Source organism: Engystomops pustulosus, chromosome 5 (assembly GCF_040894005.1).
Source record: "Engystomops pustulosus chromosome 5, aEngPut4.maternal, whole genome shotgun sequence".
Classification (NCBI taxonomy): domain Eukaryota; kingdom Metazoa; phylum Chordata; class Amphibia; order Anura; family Leptodactylidae; genus Engystomops; species Engystomops pustulosus.
In genome coordinates, this window is record NC_092415.1 from 50,233,648 (window position 1) to 50,253,404 (window position 19,757).

General features: G+C 38.1%; 1 protein-coding gene across 3 annotated transcripts in view; it reads left to right on the plus strand.

Moving 5' to 3' along the window:
* The window catches only part of ALKAL1 (ALK and LTK ligand 1), a 78,462-nt gene extending 64,948 nt beyond the window's left edge, over positions 1-13,514 (plus strand). For all 3 annotated transcript variants that reach the window (XM_072151923.1, XM_072151922.1, XM_072151921.1), the window contains 4 exons: positions 2,782-2,835; positions 7,516-7,599; positions 8,327-8,403; positions 13,169-13,514. In XM_072151923.1, the coding sequence (XP_072008024.1) occupies positions 2,782-2,835; positions 7,516-7,599; positions 8,327-8,391 (203 nt within the window). In that variant the 3' untranslated portion in view covers positions 8,392-8,403; positions 13,169-13,514. The remainder of the gene's footprint in view (positions 1-2,781; positions 2,836-7,515; positions 7,600-8,326; positions 8,404-13,168) is intronic.
* The last annotated feature ends 6,243 nt before the right edge of the window (positions 13,515-19,757 follow it).

A 19,757-nucleotide genomic window follows, 5' to 3' on the forward strand; every position in this document is an offset into this window, starting at 1 on the left:
GTAATAAAAATAATATTATAGACTTGTGGTAGTAAGATAAATATTCAATAATTAAGTTTTTGTAATACATTATGGAGAACATACACATATGTATTTTATACAAAAATGAAAGAAGATCTTTCTGTTTTAAGCCTATTTTCTGGATCAAATCTAGGTCAAGTCAGGATTAACATGATGAAAAAAAAAACATATAAAGCAAACACTACATTTGTTATGAAATGTTAGGACTGTACAGAAGCAAGAGTATAAGTTTCATAATGATTTAAAATATTTGTATTTATTATTGTATCATTTCCACTTATGATAACTATGGTAAAGAATCCGATCAATGTGCATTCAACTGAGAAAAACTCTTCAGATTCTTAAAGTTTTCACATAGTACTTTAAACGGAGCAACTTTACATATGGTTAAAGGGAGTCTGCCATCTAAACCAAGTGTTATAACCTGCTGGCAGCATGTTGTAGAGAAATATATACTGATCTTCAACATATCTTTATTATGCCATTTCTAAGGTTTTCCTATTTTAATCCATATGCTCATGAAGAAGTTGATGTACCAAAGTCCTTTCCTCTTTCAACAACGCTTTTCCTGCCTAAATCACTTCTCTCTTCTTCCTAGTATTGCCGCTTGCCTCTCACAAGGCAGTTTTTTCCCTCCCAATCTTCATCCATGGGCTATTTAAGGAAACCATTCCACAGTGAATGGTTCATAACTTGCTAGTTCATAGGATGCTTTAGCTTCTCGGTTCTTTGATTTGTGCTCTAAACCTACCATGTCCAATCACCTGGTGGTTAAAGGATGAAAACCAATGGAACACTTAGAGGATGCCGTAGGACTGCCTGGAAGTACAATCTGTACAGTCGCGCTTCCAAACCACTATTCTACAGAGGAATAAATCAAGTGTTTTTTATTCCCAAGCTGCTACATTTCAGCTTCATCCGAAGCCTTTCTCAAGCCTTGGATGAAGCTGAAATGTAGCAGTTTGGGAATAAAAAACACTTGATTTATTCCACTATTTTGGAGTGCCGCTTATCTTTTTATTCTTCTATTACTGGGGGATGTTGCCGGTCCTGTAGTGCGTGCACCCAACTATTTCGAATTGTGCTTGCATTGCAGCTAAAAAACTTTCTTTGTCATATATATGTATATATATATATATATATATATATATATATATATATATATATATACACTTAATATGATACAAACGTGTATATTAATACTTTATTGATCCTCTAGGGCTTAACGTTACATACAGTTACAGTTACATACAAGACCACATTACATTACATGAGGGGACATAATTACAGTACGAAATACAAAAGTGACAAGTTCAAATAGGCACAATGAAAGAACTGTATGTCATAGTATGGTAGCATTTCTAACAGTGTGGGCTAAGCTTACTCCGACATTTCGTAAAATGTATAGATGATTATGGAGTAAACCAACACCTGACTTTGGGAAATGTCTCCTTAGTGTGCTATATATCCCACAGTATATTTATTTAGACCATCTGTGGTAAGAATCCGCAGAATGTCTTGCCTTATCATCAGAGAATTAAAGTCATGATTTGAAAATTAGATTTGAGAAGTTCAGTAACATGTGATTTATTAAAAATACATGGTAATAATGGAACACAGTATGAACATTAAATCTGGAACTTCATGTGACACTGCCATTTTATAATGTCACTGAGACTCTTAAGCGTTTAATGAATCATGTGCATTAATACTAGAGAGTTAATGGGTTTTATAAAGTCATAAGATCTTTCTCTGTAAATATCTTGAAAACTTAAGTTTTAAAAAATATATTTTAGTATCCTAAATCATCATTTCTGATGCATTTTAACCTCATCTATTTTCATATGATAATAATTTGCCATGTAGCCACAAGCATCGAAAACCTTTTATAAGGAGTTATATGGTCATCTCCACTGAGCCTAACACAGGAGTTTAAGAATTACATTGGGTAGATAACAAGTGTTTGATAGAGAGGCATCCTAACAATCAATTTTGTTGATTTTGAAGGAGACGTAGTTGAACACCTGCAAGGAACTTGGCTTATACTTGATTCATTAGGTTTTCCCAGGTTTATGTGATAAAATTAGGGGCCTCGGCTTATACTTAAGTCGGCTTATACTCGAGTATATACAGTATTTCATTTTTTTGTGGACTTATACATATACACAAAAACATTGCACTTGAAATTTTTGTCAGTCCATCTCTATACTTATCTTCCATCGCACCCCTGGTATCCTGATATGCAGGTCGTCAACTTTACACAGATAAGAAAATTATTACCTATGTGTAATTCTGGGACAAGCTCTTTATAGTTTAATACAGTATGAGGCCATTATACAACAAGTGGATAATTTGTGGATATTGTGGCAACTGCTACTAGTTGTTGCCCCAAAAATCTACTAATAAGTTGAAAGATCCTGATTTTACTTCCGTTCTACTACTGGAAAACAATAGATTTTTTTAGATACCTTCTCAAATCTTTTATTTTTGATGATCCTTTGGTCCAAAGAAACAGATAAACAGCACCCATTGACAAAAACGGGTTTAGAGGCCCCAAAAATTAGAATGGCTGTGAGAGATGAAATGCCCTTTTTCTGTGTAATAATTTGTCAATGAAATCCAGTCCAGCTCTGTCATGCTATGAGGAGTTTAGAAAAAGATAGAACTCCTATTGTACATATATTGTTTATTATGGAAAGATGTTATATTCTGTCTTAAAGATGAATGGATTGTAATATATTTTGATGTTCTTCTTTACAGAAATATTTTCCAGAGATTCCAGTCTTAAAGAAAAGTTCATAAACCATTTTACAGGTAAGGGTTATTGTAAATAACTTACACAGGATGGGGATACGGTATTTTAATGCCATTGGCAGACAAGAAGAATTGCTCTCTCCTTTCCCATTATTAGATGCAAGTTTCTCCCCATCCAGCCCAGCGTCTCTGATAGATCTCATGTTATATACAAATGCAAAGAAATATGTCAATTATTCCTTATTAGCAAATAAGATAGAATCTATTGACAGGAACCTCATGATTTAAACATCACTATTAGACTTGTAAGTGATGGGTTGGTGAGCAATTTCATATTTAGAGGGGTATTCCTACAAGGACAAGATGTTTACATAGATAACAAAAATAAAACATTCTCTAATCCAGTGTTATTACCAAAAATACTACATTTCATAGGTATAATTCCAACTTGTCTCTATAAGTCCAGGTGTACACATTTTTTGTTGCCCCCGGATTTGACCATAAATCTCCTGATTATGGTCGGGCATGGCAGATTCTTCTCATAAATAGCTTCTCCTATCTGCGCGATGCAGTGTGCTGTTTGCCCCTTTCCCTGCATTACCAGACCAGCTCACACACGGAAGCTTATTGCCAGAAAGAAGCAACATGCAAAGATCTACTCTACAAACTACAATTAAGATAAGATCTTTATAGCAGGGTAAGGATGTTTAGCTGAGTGTGTGTGTTGTAGCTGAGCAGAGAGTGTCATTGTTTTTTGTATCCATCTCATAGATCTCATCATCCCTCATCTCTGTTTTGCCTCTTTTTTTATATGTGTCAGATACTAGTGAATGTTCAGAAGCTAAATGAAAGTGTAGATAAACCTACACCCTGCAAAGTGTTAGCACTCAGCTTCTTAAAGAACTAGGGGGATTATGAAGTGTCTTAGAGAGTCCCCGCCCATGCTCTGGAAATTTACAATCTTCATTGTAGAAAAAGTGAGAAAGGATGTGGCAGAATTCAGATCAGCTAGCCACTAGAACCCAATTCAGACTGCTGGACAAGGGAAGAATAGAAAAAAATTGTTTCTTCAACCTATTAGTGCAGATCAAGGAAGATGCTGTCGCCGATGTGACTTTCTGTAATTCAATGCAAAGAAATATAAAGTTTAAAAAAGACATCAGTTCATGAGGTCCAACCTATTCACCCTAAATTATACAGAGTTGATCCAGAGGAAGGCAAAAAACCCTTCAAAGATGAAATTGGCCCAAAGTAGGGAAAGATTTCTTCCCAACCTCTAATATGTCCCTGGTTCAAAACAAAACCATTTACAAAAATTTTTGTTCACATAAGATGTGATATTTTCGTAACCAGAAAGGCATCCAGACTAGAGATGAGCGAGCACTAAAATGCTCGGGTGCTCGATATTCGAGACGAACTTTTCCAGATGCTCGAGTGCTCGTCTCGAATAACGAGCCCCATTGAAGTCAATGGGAGACCCGAGCATTTTTTTAATAAAACTGAACAGTAAAAGAACAGTGCAAAAAAAAAATTTTCCAGATGTTTGCAGATGTTTTACTTGTAAGAACACATTGAAATAACACTATTCTTCACTTTGCAGGTGTTCGCGCGTGTCTCCCGCTAAGTTAGGAGATGTGCACGAACATCTGGAATGTGAAGAATAGTGTTCTTTCAACGTGTTCTGCACTTAAATGCTCCTGTGTTCACTGTTTTTAATGTTTTAATTCTATTCTTCACATTGCAGGTGTGCGCGCGTGTCTCCCGATAGGTTCGGAGATACGCGCGCACAGCTGCAAAGTGAAGAATAGTGTTATTTAAATGTGTTCTGCCCTTAAATGTTCGTGTTTTCACTGTTTTTAATGTTTTAATTCTATTCTTCACATTGCAGGTGTGCGCGCATGTCTCCCGATAGGTTCGGAGATACGTGCGCACAGCTGCAAAGTGAAGAATAGAATTAAAACACTAAAAACAGTGAATACAGGACCATTTAAGTGCAGAACACATTGAAAGAACAATATTCTTCACATTCCAGATGTTCCGAACATCTCCGAACCTAGCGGGAGACACGCGCGAACACCTGGAAAGTGAAGAATAGTGTTATTTCAATGTGTTCTTACAAGTAAAACATCTGCAAACATGTGTAATAATTTTTTTTTATAATAAAAATACTTTTATTCAATTTATTTTATTAATTTACTGCTCGATCTCGAGCCGGCGAGATACTCGTCCGAGTAACGAGCCGGTCCGAGTATGCTAATACTCGACCAAGCAGTATACTCGGACGAGTATACTCGCTCATCTCTAATCCAGACCTCTCTTGACCATATTCAAATTATCATCCATTACACCATCTTGTGGCAGAGAGTTCCACAGTGTCAGTGCTCTTACAGTAAAAAAAATCCTGTCAATGGAGATGATAGAATCGCCTCTCCTATAGGTGTAGAGAATGCTCCCTGTCTATGGTGATGGTAGAATCGCCTCTCCTTTAGGTGTAGAGCAGTGATGGCGAACCTTTTAGAGACTGAGTGCCCAAAAAACAACCAAAATCCACTTATTTACCGTGAAGTGCCAACATGGTATTTTAAACAGTAACTTATTGCTCTCTGTTGTTCCACAACATTCAATTGTATCGCCCCCCTGAGGACACCAATACAGTTGAAAGAAGGAGGGCAGATTCACACTCTCGTTGTAGCTTCTCTCCAGGGTCTCTCTGTACAGGAAAAATGGTGGGTCCAGTAAGATGACGTCCAAAGATAATGTACTTCTTTCATCACCTTCTCACTTTTCCCATTGTTCCAAACAGCCAATAAAGTGTCGCTGTAAAATAGTGCTGAGAGCAGCATCTCTTAAGTTGCCTGGGACTGCAGAAAGGACCAAATCCACAGGATCTGTTTGGAGAACTCTGTCCTGGGGCGATGGGCTGAGTGCCCACAGAAAGGGCTTTGAGTGCCACCTTCGCCACCACTGGTGTAGAGGATGGTCTCTTGTCCTGGCCACAGTCCTAGGTATAAATAGTTCATTGGAAAGATCCCTGTACTGCCCATTCAGATATTTGTATGGGGGTGCAGACTTTTTGTTTTATGTGTATAAGGCCTTATACATTTAGATTTGAATTTATCATCTTTTGATTAGGCTATTTTGCCCCTCACAAAAATACTATAATATAATAAAATTTACAAATTAAATTAAATTAAAAAATAATATAAAAAAACACACAACAAATTTTAAAAGATGGTCTTTTTTTTAACAGATAAAGTGGCATAAAAATGAAATGAAATGATACTCACCTTCCAATCTTTGCTGCTTCCTTGGTCTCTACTTTTTTTGGACATCGGTGTCAGTCCTGTGCTAAGAGGGACTAGGTAGTGGAGCCAATTAGACAGTGTAGGAAAGCAGTAATGTGAGCATTGCTATCATTTATTTATTTGTTTGATTTTTACTAAATTTTTTACTTCCTAGCAAACTCCCTTTAAATCTTGCATTGTTATCTGATATCTAGAAACCCCGGGTCTAGACAACTTTTTTCCTTGACAAATAAAATATGGCAGCTGCTCGAAAGGAATGAATAGTAAAAATATTTGAACAGAGTTATGTATGTAATTTAAGATATCCCCATTGATCTGTGGCCTTTACAAGCAGAATATATTCCTGTATATTATGCTAATTGTAGATATTGATATGAATCATTTTTTTTGTATATTGATAGCAGCATATATTGTATTATATATCAATATCCCAAACCAATCTTTTTATGTTTGATCTATGTCTTGGAATCATTTCCCACAGCTTTGGAATGTATCTGAGTCCCTTCAGACATGACTGTGTGCACATGTAGCCGAGTGAACTGCATTTTTCTGTTCTTTCAACACATTGAAATTGCTTTGCACGGATAGCACAGAAGTATGTTTTCGTTTTCTAAATTGCTAGTTTTTTTTGTATTTCTTTTCCTGAAAGGAATTTGATAGGATAAAATAAAGGTTCATGCATTCCAATGATTCCATGACTACATGAATTACCAAATAACCTCTTCCATACTGTCTTAAATTTCATAGGGAAGTGAAAAGAAGTCAAGACTATTTTTACAATGGAACCTTATTTTTTTTTAAAAGCATGTGCCTTATGAAACTAACCCCCTAGGAGTTTTGCTCAATACTAATCTTCCAAAAAAAGACAAACTGGTTGTCCCTTTATTGCGTGATTGACGTCTCATTACTTCATTATATAACAGCTTTAGTAAGACATGTGATAATGGTAACTCTGAAATCGGAGACAACAATTCAAATTTTGTCTAAACAAAATTTATATTGCTTATATCTAAGTTACATAGTTGAATCTCTGTAGTTTTCCTGTAGAGGAAACTTAACACGTAGTCAGTACTACTTAAAGTTAGCTCACCCCATGGAGGACCCCAGGCATCAAACACACATCTCCTATTTTGTGTACAGGGGATGAGTATACATAGTGGAGAAAACCATTTAAGTAACTTGTATAGTTAACGATTTATATTATACATTTATAGAATATAGTTAAGAAAGATATCAATAGGAAATGGGAAATTCAGTTTAATGAAGGTGGACAACATTTAGTGTGTAGTAGGGTCCTAGGTTTTGCTATGTGGCCAAATGTTCATTGTAATTTCTTAGGCAGAGCTAGGTCATGACTATTTGACTACAGATATGTCAAGTTGGCATTCTCGCAACAGTTGTAAGTGATAATGTTTTTTATGTTCTTTCTATACAGCAGGTCCAGTAGTATTTTCTGCAGAATGCACCAAGCAGTTCAACCGACTCTACCACAACACACAAGACTGTTCACAACCAGCTTGTAAGTACACTGACATATGTCAACCCTGAATGTAATATCAAAAATGTACCTATACTCCCATAAACATAGTGATGTCAGTGTGTCACCCATATTGGAACACAGGGGTCCAGAGCAACCAAGAAAATTACAATGCATGGAGCCTTTGGCTCAAACTGTGGCATTAGCTTCAGCTATATGAGCATTGTGAAGAGACTGGTTAAAATGAATGTGGTGAGAGCAGGTCTGCATACTGCATCTCCCAAAAATTATGGTTTGGGATAATCAGAGAGGAGGACCACCTTTAAATCATGTAAAAAGCACTTACCGTATTTAAGATTACAGGTTAACCATACTTCCTAAAAAATACAAAATTTCCTTAGAGCATATTTTTTAAATTAGCTTTAGCTGTTTTGTTTTTTTAATAATACTTTTTGCTTCTAAACATTTACTACAGACCTTCAAGGGCTATTTCGACAATAATTTTTTTTATAGCTTGCTTTACCTGTATCAGGGGTTGATACATGAACCCCAGTTCAAGGGGGGATTAAGCAGCTGCTCCATTTAACTGGCCCCCAACAATTGTATGACCACTGGACCTAAAGGAGAAAACCTAAGTATTTGAGTGCTGTGCATTCTTGGAGAAGTCCGGCTGTCATGGACATCTGTGACTCGAAGACTTGAGGCTCTAAGAAATGTTAAGCATTAAGGTGATTTTTTTTTTTAATCATAGCATTTTTGTCTTTTACAGTTTTCAAAAGATGTGCAAGGATGCTAATACGGTTGGCTAAGAGCCCATTATGCTCCCAGTCCTAAAAAGTAAATGTTGTAAGTAAACATCCACTGATTCAATTTGTTTTGTTGTGTTCTATGTTATGGAGTGAAATAGACTAAACTGGCCCCTATGATCCTGTGTTATAAAAAGGTCATACTAGTGTTTGAGGCTGGAGGCTACGTAGAGTAGTTAGGCCTGATGTTATAGGCAGGACTCAATCTAAAAGGGCTGTCCATAGCAGAGCCAAATGATTTGGGCAAATGTTATACCTCTGGTGAAATGACGCTTGTAACTTTAGCTCCAAAGAAACACTGTAGTTGTTGGTTCCATGTTATGCCAGGATTTGTGTGCTCCATAGGCGAAGCCATGAAATATCAGCTTAACCTTGACTGGAGGGACCGCTTTGTTTCCCCAAATACATGAGTCCATACCATACTCCCTCAGCCCTACTGGATATCTATGTAGGGAATTTGTACAGATCTTTAGAGGGACTCATAGATAATGTTCAGTCTGCATATAATAAGTGGTCCATCAGCATGATGCCAAAACTTGAATGTTCAATGTCAGCATTTATGCGTCATCCATACATGTATCTTAATTTTTGATCATTGGTTGTTTCACTAGACCACTTTACTTTGCAATTGTTTGTGCTACTAACACTAGATGGAATTTAAGGATATATGTTTTACACTTATGTTTACTGTATATACTCGAGTATAATCCGACCCGAGTATAAGCCAAGACCAATAACTTTACCACCAAAAACGGGAAAAACCTATTGACTCGAGTATAAGCCGAGGGTGTAGTATACAGCCAGCCCCAAGTTGTATACAGCCAGCCCCAAGTAGTATACAGCCAGCCCCATGTAGTATACAGCTAGCCAGCCCCATGTAGTATAAAGCCAGCCCCATGTGGTATACAGCCAGCCCCATGTAGTATACAGCCAGCCCCATGTAGTATACAGCCAGCCCCAAGTGGTATACAGCCAGCCCCATGTAGTATAAAGCCAGCCCCATGTAGTATACAGCCAGCTCCATATAGAATACAGCCAGCTCCATATAGAATACAACCAGCCAGCCCCCTTATGTGTACAGCCAGCCCCCTTATGTATACAGCCAGCCCCCTTATGTATACAGCCAGCCTGCCCCCTGTATGTTAAGCACATTAAAAAAATAAACTTAATACTCACCTTCCGGCAATACTCACTCCCGATTCTTGACAGCGGCTCCCGGCGGCTTCTGTCTTCTTTCTTCTGTTGCCGGTGGAGTCACGCCCATGCGATCCCCCCCGCCGGCACTCACTGTGATGCGGCAGTGTCGCAGCTGATGACGTCATCAGCAGCGACACCGGCACATCATAGTGAGAGCCGGCGGGGAGATCACATGGATGCGACTCCGCCGGCAACAGAAGAAAGAAAACAGAAGCCGCCGCCGCAAATGGAGAGCCACCGCTGAGGATCGGGAGCCAGTGCCAAGGATCGGGGGGGGGGGGGGGGGGCGGTGTATTAAGTTTATTTTTTTTATGTGCTTAACATCGGAATTGGGGGTCGCTGCCGGGGATCAGGAGCAGCCTCCGGGTAATGGCCTATTTTTTGCAAAATGTATCTTTTAAAGTTATGCTAATGAGCACCAGGAGTTCCTGCCCTTGTCCTTCATTACCCTTCATCGTAGCTTAACATTTCCTAAGATGTGTGGTATGAAATCTACAGCTTGAAATACATAGTGATTATTTTCTTAGATACAGTATATAACCTACATGTGTCTACTGTATGTGCATCCATAGAACATTTGTGTTTTGAACTGTAGCTTATCAAGGATTTTGTTAACATTTGGTAGTATTGCATTGCATTAGTTTTAGTAATATATCTGTGAAATGCAGACAACTACCTACACTTGCATTATACGATACTGTGCACATAAGTCCACTTTTTATTGATCTCTGGTTAAGTAATTCACTTAAAGCCAATTCAGTAAAACATGACAAATGTCTTTAAGTCCCAATTTCACAACCTTAATATTCCCCACAGAGTGGCCACAAATAGGATAGTCACTCTGTATGAACTCCTAGTCATAAAATGGTTTACAAACATAAAACTACCTGTACAACCAACTATGATGCTTTAGGTGAAGAATAAAGGAGTTAAGATAGACCTAGATTGAGAGGTAACATTAACGTATATGCTGATTGTACAGGCGTTATTTTAACCTCTGAATCTTTTTAAAGATTTTAAATCATTTACACTTCAACTTTCTAGCATACTTAGCTGGTGAACCCCCTTCAGAATCAGTCTACCAGCTGCCAAATAAACCCATAATGAAAAATTGCTTTATAGAGGGCATTTCATTAGTGTACGAGACATACCTTTTCTGTTCCCTAATGCTTTATAATTACATTTTATGCTTATGCAATAGAGATTCTGATTGCACCAGTGTGGCCATGACTACTAGTACATCCGCATCTTTGTTTCAGTTTTGTAGTTTCCATTTTTTAAAAAGAAAACAGATTGTTATTTAAATAGATTTCTAGACAGATACCATTTTTAACATATTCCTTTAACTGTTCTGTTCAGAAAAACTAACACCTTGCTTCCTGTTGTGTCAGTGTCAGTAAATTCTGGCTTTCATTATTTTATCGCCATCCATTTTTTTATTTCTCGGCTTTGGCCGCTAGAGTTATATCAAAACGTAGAACAAAATAATGTTACACTTAATACTTGATGTAATGCACCTCTTAGCACTTAAATGGCTCTGTATGTTTAATAATAAGTGGCTACTCAACCAGGTGCATACATACCAAACTTAAAAAAGGGGAAAATAATGCCACAATGAAAAGTAAAGCACTAAATTTTAAGATTACAGGCATTTCCCGGGTTACAAGATCGGTTCTGTAGGTTTGTTCTTAAGTTGAATTTGTATGTAAGTCAGAACTGTAAACTTTATAATTGTAACCCCAGTCAAAATTGGATTTTGAAAATGTTTTGTTGTCATTAATAATACATCTTAGTTGCAGATATCTTTGATAACTGTTACAGCTGATTATTGTAGCCTGGGACTAAAGTACAGTAAATTACCAACTTCCAGAGGTCTGTTTGTAACTAGGGGTTTTCTTTAAGTCAGGTGTTTTTAAGTAGTGGGCCGCCTGTAATTAAAGGTATACAGTAATAAATTCATAAAAGACGACGATACAAATGAGTGCATGAGTGACATCACTTATTAGTGATGTATTTACAAATCTATAGCCAAGGTACAGGCGGTCCCCTACTTAAGAACCCCTGACTTACAGGCGACCCCTAGTTACAAACGGACCTCTGGATGTTAGTAATTTACTGTACTTTAGCCTTAGGCTTCAATAAACAGCTATAACAGTTATTAGAGGGTTCTGTAATTAAGCTTTATTGTTAATCCTGGTTCTTATGACAACCCAACATTTTTAAAATCCAGTTGTCAAAGAGACCAAAAAATTTTGTCTGGGGTTACAGTTATAAAATATACAGTTCCGACTTGAATACAAATTCAACTTAAGAGCAACCCTCCAGAACCTTGTAACCCAAGGACTGCCTGTACATATAGTAATATAATCAGCACCCAATAGGGATAACAATGACCAAACATGTGTGGTACTTGTCCCTCGCTAGAATTTCAAAAGCATTTCAAGTATATAGTGACAAGTGTTGGGGGGGTTGCGGGTTAAAGGCCGATATTTACCACGTACTTTGGTTGTGCTCCCGAATAAAAGATTTCTGGGACAGTATCTTCTCCATCATTACTAGGATTTCAGGCACAGCAATCTGCCCAAGCCCAGAGCTTGCATTACTGAATCTGACTGCAGAGGGTATTCCAGTAAAAGTAAGATGGATAATTGACAAACTTTTCATTGCTACACGTGCTGAACTTACCTCAAAATGGAACAGTGTGAACCCTCTGCTCCTGGAAAATATATATGAGAGACTCTCTACCTATTATAGATATGAAGAGATACTATCCAGGGATGAAATAATCCATATAAAACAACTTAGTGAAAAATGGGCTTCCTTGATAGAGATAAAAACTTGTTTAACAACAAAATAGGGCCATCTTAGGTTTTTTGTATTGAAGGTAAATATTGTAAGTACTGCACCTTAGGAACTCAGTAAATCTCTTTCTCTTGTTTTTTTGTAAATTAATTGGGATCAGATTGGGATTTTTATGTCTTTTTTTATGTTTGTCTCTTGTCTTTTTTGGTCTGTTTGTAATTGTATTTTTGTCTATGTCAGATGTAATCGATATGTAAGTTTTGTATGTTGTTTTTGTAAATAAAATTAAAAAAAGTTAAATAAAACAACAAAAAAAAAACAATGACCAAACAATAAAGTGCAAGTGCTAAAAGAAAAGCAAGGAATAGACCCAAGTACGATATGGATTAGCTCAGTGTAGACCAAGTACAAAAACGCTAGTCCGACACTTGTTTCGCTCAACAGACCTTTGTCAAAGGTCAAAGGTCTGTTGACTGAAACATGTGTCGGGGCTGGGTACAAAATGGGAGAACAAGCAGACACATCCCTTGGCCTCCAGTGCACTTGAAGCTCAAATATATGTAAAAGGAGATGTGTGTCTGGAAAACTTAGTGCCCTAGTAGAACCCTTTTATTTAAGGATTCTATATTTTCATTTGGGAAAGGAGGAATAATATTTTATATATTTTATAATTAATATTCCCTTTTTCTGTCCATTATTTGGAATTGCAGTACATTTGTGAAAAAAAGTAATTTTACGTTTAGGGTGTAATATCTCTATTTAGTATTTTAGGGTAGTAACTGTATATTTGTCTCTTTTTATTGCAGATGTGACCTACTAAAACAGAACTCTGATTTGCCAAGAATGTGCCTTGAAATCGGACGTCTATACCATGATGATCTGAGTTACTGTTTTCTCATTAGAAGCATCCTTTTCTTTAAGTTGAACATTCCATAGTCATGTGAATAAAACATTTTTTATCACACTGCCCAGGGCCAGAAAGAAATTTAGCTATTTATTTAAATACTTTGTATATAATATTTACTAATGATATACTAAATATATATAATAACCACTTGCAGAGTCCGTTTTTCTTTTTTATGTATTTGCTATTTAACATTTTCCATTGTTATTAAAAGTGTTGCTCAGGCTCAAATATTCTTTTTATTTGCACTAACTTGAAATGAATATATATATATATATATATATATATATATATATATATATATATATATATATATATATATATATATATAATAAGCTTTAAGGGAGATGTTTTACTGTCATATGATACTGATATTGTTCAATAAAGCTTTTGCAAAATATTGCACATCAGAATAATCGCACAATGTAATAGTAAGTATGAAACATCTGAAAATAAAGTTATAACACATGACTGGAAAACTGCAATGCAGTTTACATTGATGAAATATTATATCAAGTGTCTAATTGTTTTACTTTTCACGTTCCTTTTTACTGATCATTTTATGATTTACTTAAACTATAGACAACTCTTTTAATCTAAACTTGACATACAGTCTATATGTATTTGAGTTTAAAAAAGAAATACCAGGTAACATAAAATTAGCTCCTATAATATATATTGTATGGAGTCAGCTCAAGGGTGAGAGTGAAGACATTTCACAGGGGCACGGAGACAGACTTGTAGTTCCAAAACTGGTGCATGTTCCAGTCTTTATTAGCAGTTGCAATCACAGGCCCAATATATACAGGGTCATAATAGGAAACCAAACAAAATACAAACAAAAAACCTGCTCGTCTGAGCACTAGCTAACACAGTAGCGTACCCTCTCTAGCTACACAAAACAAACTCAGAGGTAATCTGTACCTTTAGGTTTGCTTTCTCTCAGCACAACCTTCAGCTCTGTTCAGAGACAGACAGACAGGGTTTATGAAGCCCTAGTCCAAGTTGTGAGCAATCAATACTGGCCTCTTGCATAGTAGCGTAGGTCATAGCGTAGCTGGACCTTTTCTCCTGTCACAATATCTTGCTTTTTAAGGTTAGTACGGCCAGGCTTCCCTGTTTCTCTGCTGCAGCTCCCTCTCCTCTTGTTTTTGGATTGCAAATGAAGTTTCAGCAACATACGCCTGAGGCTGCTTTGTGGCACAAAGCTCTGTCTCTGTCACTGACTGTCTCTACCTGTGTCTATCTGTCTGTGACTGTCTCTGACTGTCTCTGTCTCTGTTATTGACCATCTCTGACCATCTTTGACAGTGATGGTCTGTGCCTGTCTCTGTCTGTTCCTGTCTCTGACTGTCTCAGACCATTCTTCAGACTGTCTGTGGCTGTATGTCTCTGACTTTCTCTGTTTCTGACTGTCTCTGACTGTCTCTGTTCCTATCTCTGATCATTTCCATCATTAACTGTCTCTGTCTGTCTCCGACTGTCTCTGACTCCAGTTTTCTCTAACTGTCTCTGATTGCCTCTGTCTCTGATGGTCTGTGACTGTCTCTGTCTCCGACTGTCTGTCTTCATCTCTGACTATCTCTGCCTGACTCTGACTGTCTCTGCCTCCAACTGTCTGTATTTGACTGTGACTGTCTCTGACCGTCTCTGTCGGTAACTGTCACTCTGTCTATGGGGGGGGGGGGTTATCAGAAGTGTCTGAGAGAAGAACTTTTCTAGTTTTCCATGGCAACAAATCAACGCACAAGTTTCATTTTCCCACGGCTGCTTATAAAATTACAGCTTATCTTTGATTGGTGTCCAAGGGCAACTGGAACAGTTTTATCTCAGACATTTCTGATAAATCTCCCCCTATCTCTATATCCATGTTACCTTACACATGAGCTGCCTTATACTCATTGCCTATAGTAACCAATCAAAACTCAGAGCTCATATAAATGACCTGTGAAAAAATAGAAATCACAGCTCTGCTTCTAACAGCAGCAGCAGACAATGGCTGCTGTATATGGTGGTTAACCCCTTAAGTATGTAGCCAGTTTATAGCTTAAGGATCAATCCCATTTTATGTATTCTGACTTGCGTTGCTTTATATGGTCATAACTTTTGAACAATTTTACTTGAAATACTTGAAATTTGGGCTGACAAGTTTATTTATTAAAAAATTGAAAATGATAAATGTTTGGAAAAATTTTACATTCTCAAAATTCAAAATGATCTCATTTTCAGGCAGATAGTTTCACCACTTAAATAAGTTGCTGACCAGCATTTCCAATATGTCTACTTTATGTTTTCATAAATGTTTAAATGTCTGGGAAATTTATTTTGATGTCACGCGGCTTACAAATGGAACATCGGTTTTCCGATGTTTTTTTAAGGAGATTGCAGAATTGACTTTTTGGGGGATCCTTACTGTTTTTAATGAAATTAGTATTAGAAACCCCCTATATATGAACCCATTTCTAAATCTGCACCTCTCAAACTATCAGAAAAAGCTTTTAGGAAAATTGTTAACCCCTTGAGATCTCCATGGTGATTAAAACAAAATGGAGATGAAATTTATGGTTATATGTTCATTTAGCACTACAGTATGGCAGTATATGGGGATTTTTCTCCTCATTCATTACAATGTGCTGATACCACATTGTAATGACAGGGTTAACACAAAGCAGCCTTGGGTCTTCGGAAGACCCGAGGCTGTCATGGAGACGGATTCCCGCTCCCAGATGATGTCACAGGGAGCGACAGACCTCGGCAAGATGGTGGCGCCCATGCGCCGCCATCTTTTTGAAGCCACTGGCAGATTTTCCGGCGATCAGAGGGAAAGCACCAGTGCAATATGCAGCAAAGACTTACCAGCTAAGGATGGGGTTAAGCCTGTGAGCCCTCTCCATGCACCCACACCCAGCATGTGACATAGTATTACGTCACATGTCAGTAAGGGGTTAAAAAAGAAAATATTCCTCTATAAATCCTATGGTTATATCAAATCAAAAAAGAAATTTGATAATGGGAAAATTTTTAAATCAGGTACATATAACTGCTGACAGATAAAATCACACTGGCCCACATTTATGTAACCTAGAGCAGTCTGTACTATGTGCAGTTTGCCTTTGGGGTGTGCAGAGTGTCAAGATCAAAACTGGCATGCATTCTTCATGAATCTGGCGCCCCCTGCACTGCTCGGGAAGTGTGCACCTTTGTTTTTGGTGCACCTTGTTCATGTTGCAGAATTGTATCGCAGACAGAATTGTGGTGCACATCAGTAATAAATGTGGCACTAACTTCAACTAAGCAGTAACAGCCCCTTTTAGGTGCACAATGCAGCTGTGACACAAAACTGGTGCATACTCTTTATAAATATACGGTACGTGCAATCAGTTTGCACGTTCTTTTCAGTGCAAAGTCAGACAGAAAACTGGTGCAAATGCTTCAAAAATGTGGGCCACTGTCATCATGTATTTAATAAAAACTAGGCCAAATCAATAAAAGCAGAATTACAAAAAATAGTACACTTTTACTGCTAATATTTATTACTATAGCTGAGTGCTGCTAATCAAATGTTCTAAATTAACTGATCATCAGCAAGTGTGACCTCCTCTATAAAAGTAGAAGTTGTGCCAGTTAGGCCCCTTTAACACTTTTCACGCACGTGACCTGCAAATGCTTTTGACGCGCAGAAATTGCATTTCACTCTGACCCATTGTAATCAATGGGTTTTTTCAGACTTGCATTCTTTTTCAAGCACACAAGCACATTTTTTTAAAACACACGTTTAAATCTCAGCATGCTCTACTTTTGCAAGTCACGCATGTGAAAACACACCATACAAGTCTATTGAGATGCATCAAAAAATCAAACTCAACAATTATTTGAGAAACTGAAAGTTTTTTAACTAAAAAGTTGTATATTCACTGAAGTCACAAATGCCCTATGTGCTACATTTATCCAGCTGTCTAAGCCAAAATGATGGCTAAAGTACTCTAAAGACACTCTAAAAACTAAATCTACCTATGGCCCATCCAAATAAGAGGGTCAATTTGACACCTATAATATCGCTGATCTTTAAAGCCAACAGCAGTGGGCCAGGTCTCCTATCATGGCGACGTTGCAAACTCCTGAAGTGAGCCACGTTGATGTGCAGGACCTGGCCGTTTCCTTGCCTGTCTCTCCAGCTTCTGCAGGGCTCAGTAATCACCACCATCACTAGATAGATCCAGGACATTCCACTGGCACACTGCAGATGTCTTTGAGGAGAACTATGCCCAACTCATCAGCTATGATGCCCACAAAGAGCACCTGGAGCTCTAATGTGAAGATTTTGGGAATAGATAAGGAATATGCATACTAAAGAATTAGCTAAAGGTATTGTTGACCTGAAGAATACATCACTAAATTGCTTCACTGCACTACTACTGCAAGTTTATCATGTCTCACTATGTATCATACTCTAGGCAGGCACAGTTCAGATGCTTTACAAGATGTTGTGCTCACATTACTGCATGAGGTCTCTTACCCAATCTTCCCAAATCAGTTGAGTTGTTTGATGACATTACACCTACAACTGCAATTACACAGTACACACCTTGGAAGAAGGCAAGAAAGCAATAGAAACAACAGGAATACTATTGAAGGTAGGTACACGTTGACCACAAAGACCTTCTCAACTGTTTAGAGTATGGCATACAGTAAGTCCTTTGGTGAGTGGTTCACCCTCTCCAGATTGATCAGTGAGATCTACACAATTTTGCTATTTGTTTTGTTCTTCTCTTGTTGTGGTCACTCTTTATTTCCCTGGCTCACATGAACGCAATGAGTACACATTTACTTTTTCTAGGGAGTCACATTTACTTTTTAGTTGACCATTGAGGCTTCAAGGATTATTATCCCTGTTTGGAGATATTTGAAGATGGTTTGGTTTCTTCAAGATATTTGGACTCCTGGTCCTGTCTTTTTTGTTTTTTATGCCTTCCCCTTCTTATACTCAGTGTTTCACTTCTATGTATTGTTAAGGCCATTTAATTCCTTCACTATGATATTTTATATATATATAAATGCTTTTTATATCTAGGGTTCTATTTTTCATGGCCACGGGTGCCCCTGCAACCCACATACTGGGTTGCAGGCGCACCAGTGTGCCTTACTCAGCTGGCAGGCAGGCTCCGGGGGTAAACTCACCTGTCGCGGCTCCAGTGGTGGTCCCCACGATGTCTGCTCCTAGGGCACGTGCGTGCCGGCCCTGTAAAATTTAAAGGGCCAGCGCGCCAAGCCAGCTGCCTTCCCTGTTAAATTACAGCCCCTTCTTGTGTCCCCTGCCGGATCTATGAACCTACACCTTAGAGAAAGCTCCCCTGCGATATTCCTGTGCATTCCTGCTCCTGCGTTCCTGTGTTCCTGTGTCCCGTGTTCCTGTGTTCCTGCTCCTGTGCTCCTGTGTGTTCAGGGGGCACTGGTCAGCTTGCAGAGAATGCAAGAGGGTAACAAGGAGTGACCAAAAGGGACTTAAACAAAATGTAGTTCACCCAGAGTACAGAAGACAGAACATGTGCAATTTGCATACTGTGCCAACAGTCTTTAAAGCACGGCCAAAGTGTGACACAGCAAAGTCTGAGACTCCTTTTTCTGGTTTGGTTGGCTCAGCCTGTACCACTGACTCCCGAGTGACAAAGTCCCTCGCAAGGGGAGGATGTGATGCCATCACCAGCAGCACCACCATCAGAATCGCCAAGCCTGTCCATGTTATCCGTTCAGCTTTTTATCCCCCAAATAATGGAGAGAAATAGGAAGTTTGGGCTATTTCATACAGATAATTTGTTCCTGAATAAGAGTATTTTCAAATTTCTGGCCATTGAAATTCTCTTATTCCGGATGGTGGAAACAGAAAGCTTTAAATAGGTTATAGCGGTGGCTGTCCCACAGTAGCTGAATCCGAGCCGCCTCTACTTTTCTTGGCAGGCTATCCCTACCCTGTACCAACAGGTTGTAGACAAAAATCAGGTGTGCACCTTGCAATGTTATTTAAAGCTTGATATATCTCACAACTCAAACGAGTAAACAAGTGCAGGGACGTTATATCTCCTTAACTGCCCACTGGGCTATTGTAGCAGTTGTAAATACAGTTTTACATTTTGTCATGAACATAAACTGCAATAAAGGACCACAAGGTACCAGTAACAATATAATGGGGTAGATTTATCAAGATTTATGTCTGAAGACAGAGTATTTCTAGATGCCCATGTCAACCAATCACAGCTCAGCTTTCATTTTATCAGTGCTCATGAATATTTAAAAGAGGATTGGTTGCCATGGGCAAATAGAAATATTCTGAATTTCAGACAGCTTGAAAAATCTGCCCCGTTATCATTGATAAAGTAAAAGGAGCTGAGAGAGGGAATGGAGTTGGTCACTATGGAAGTATTTTGCTATGTCCGGTATGCAGAACCATATAAATAAACATGCCTTATACTGGCAGACGTCTTAAGCTTCTTTCT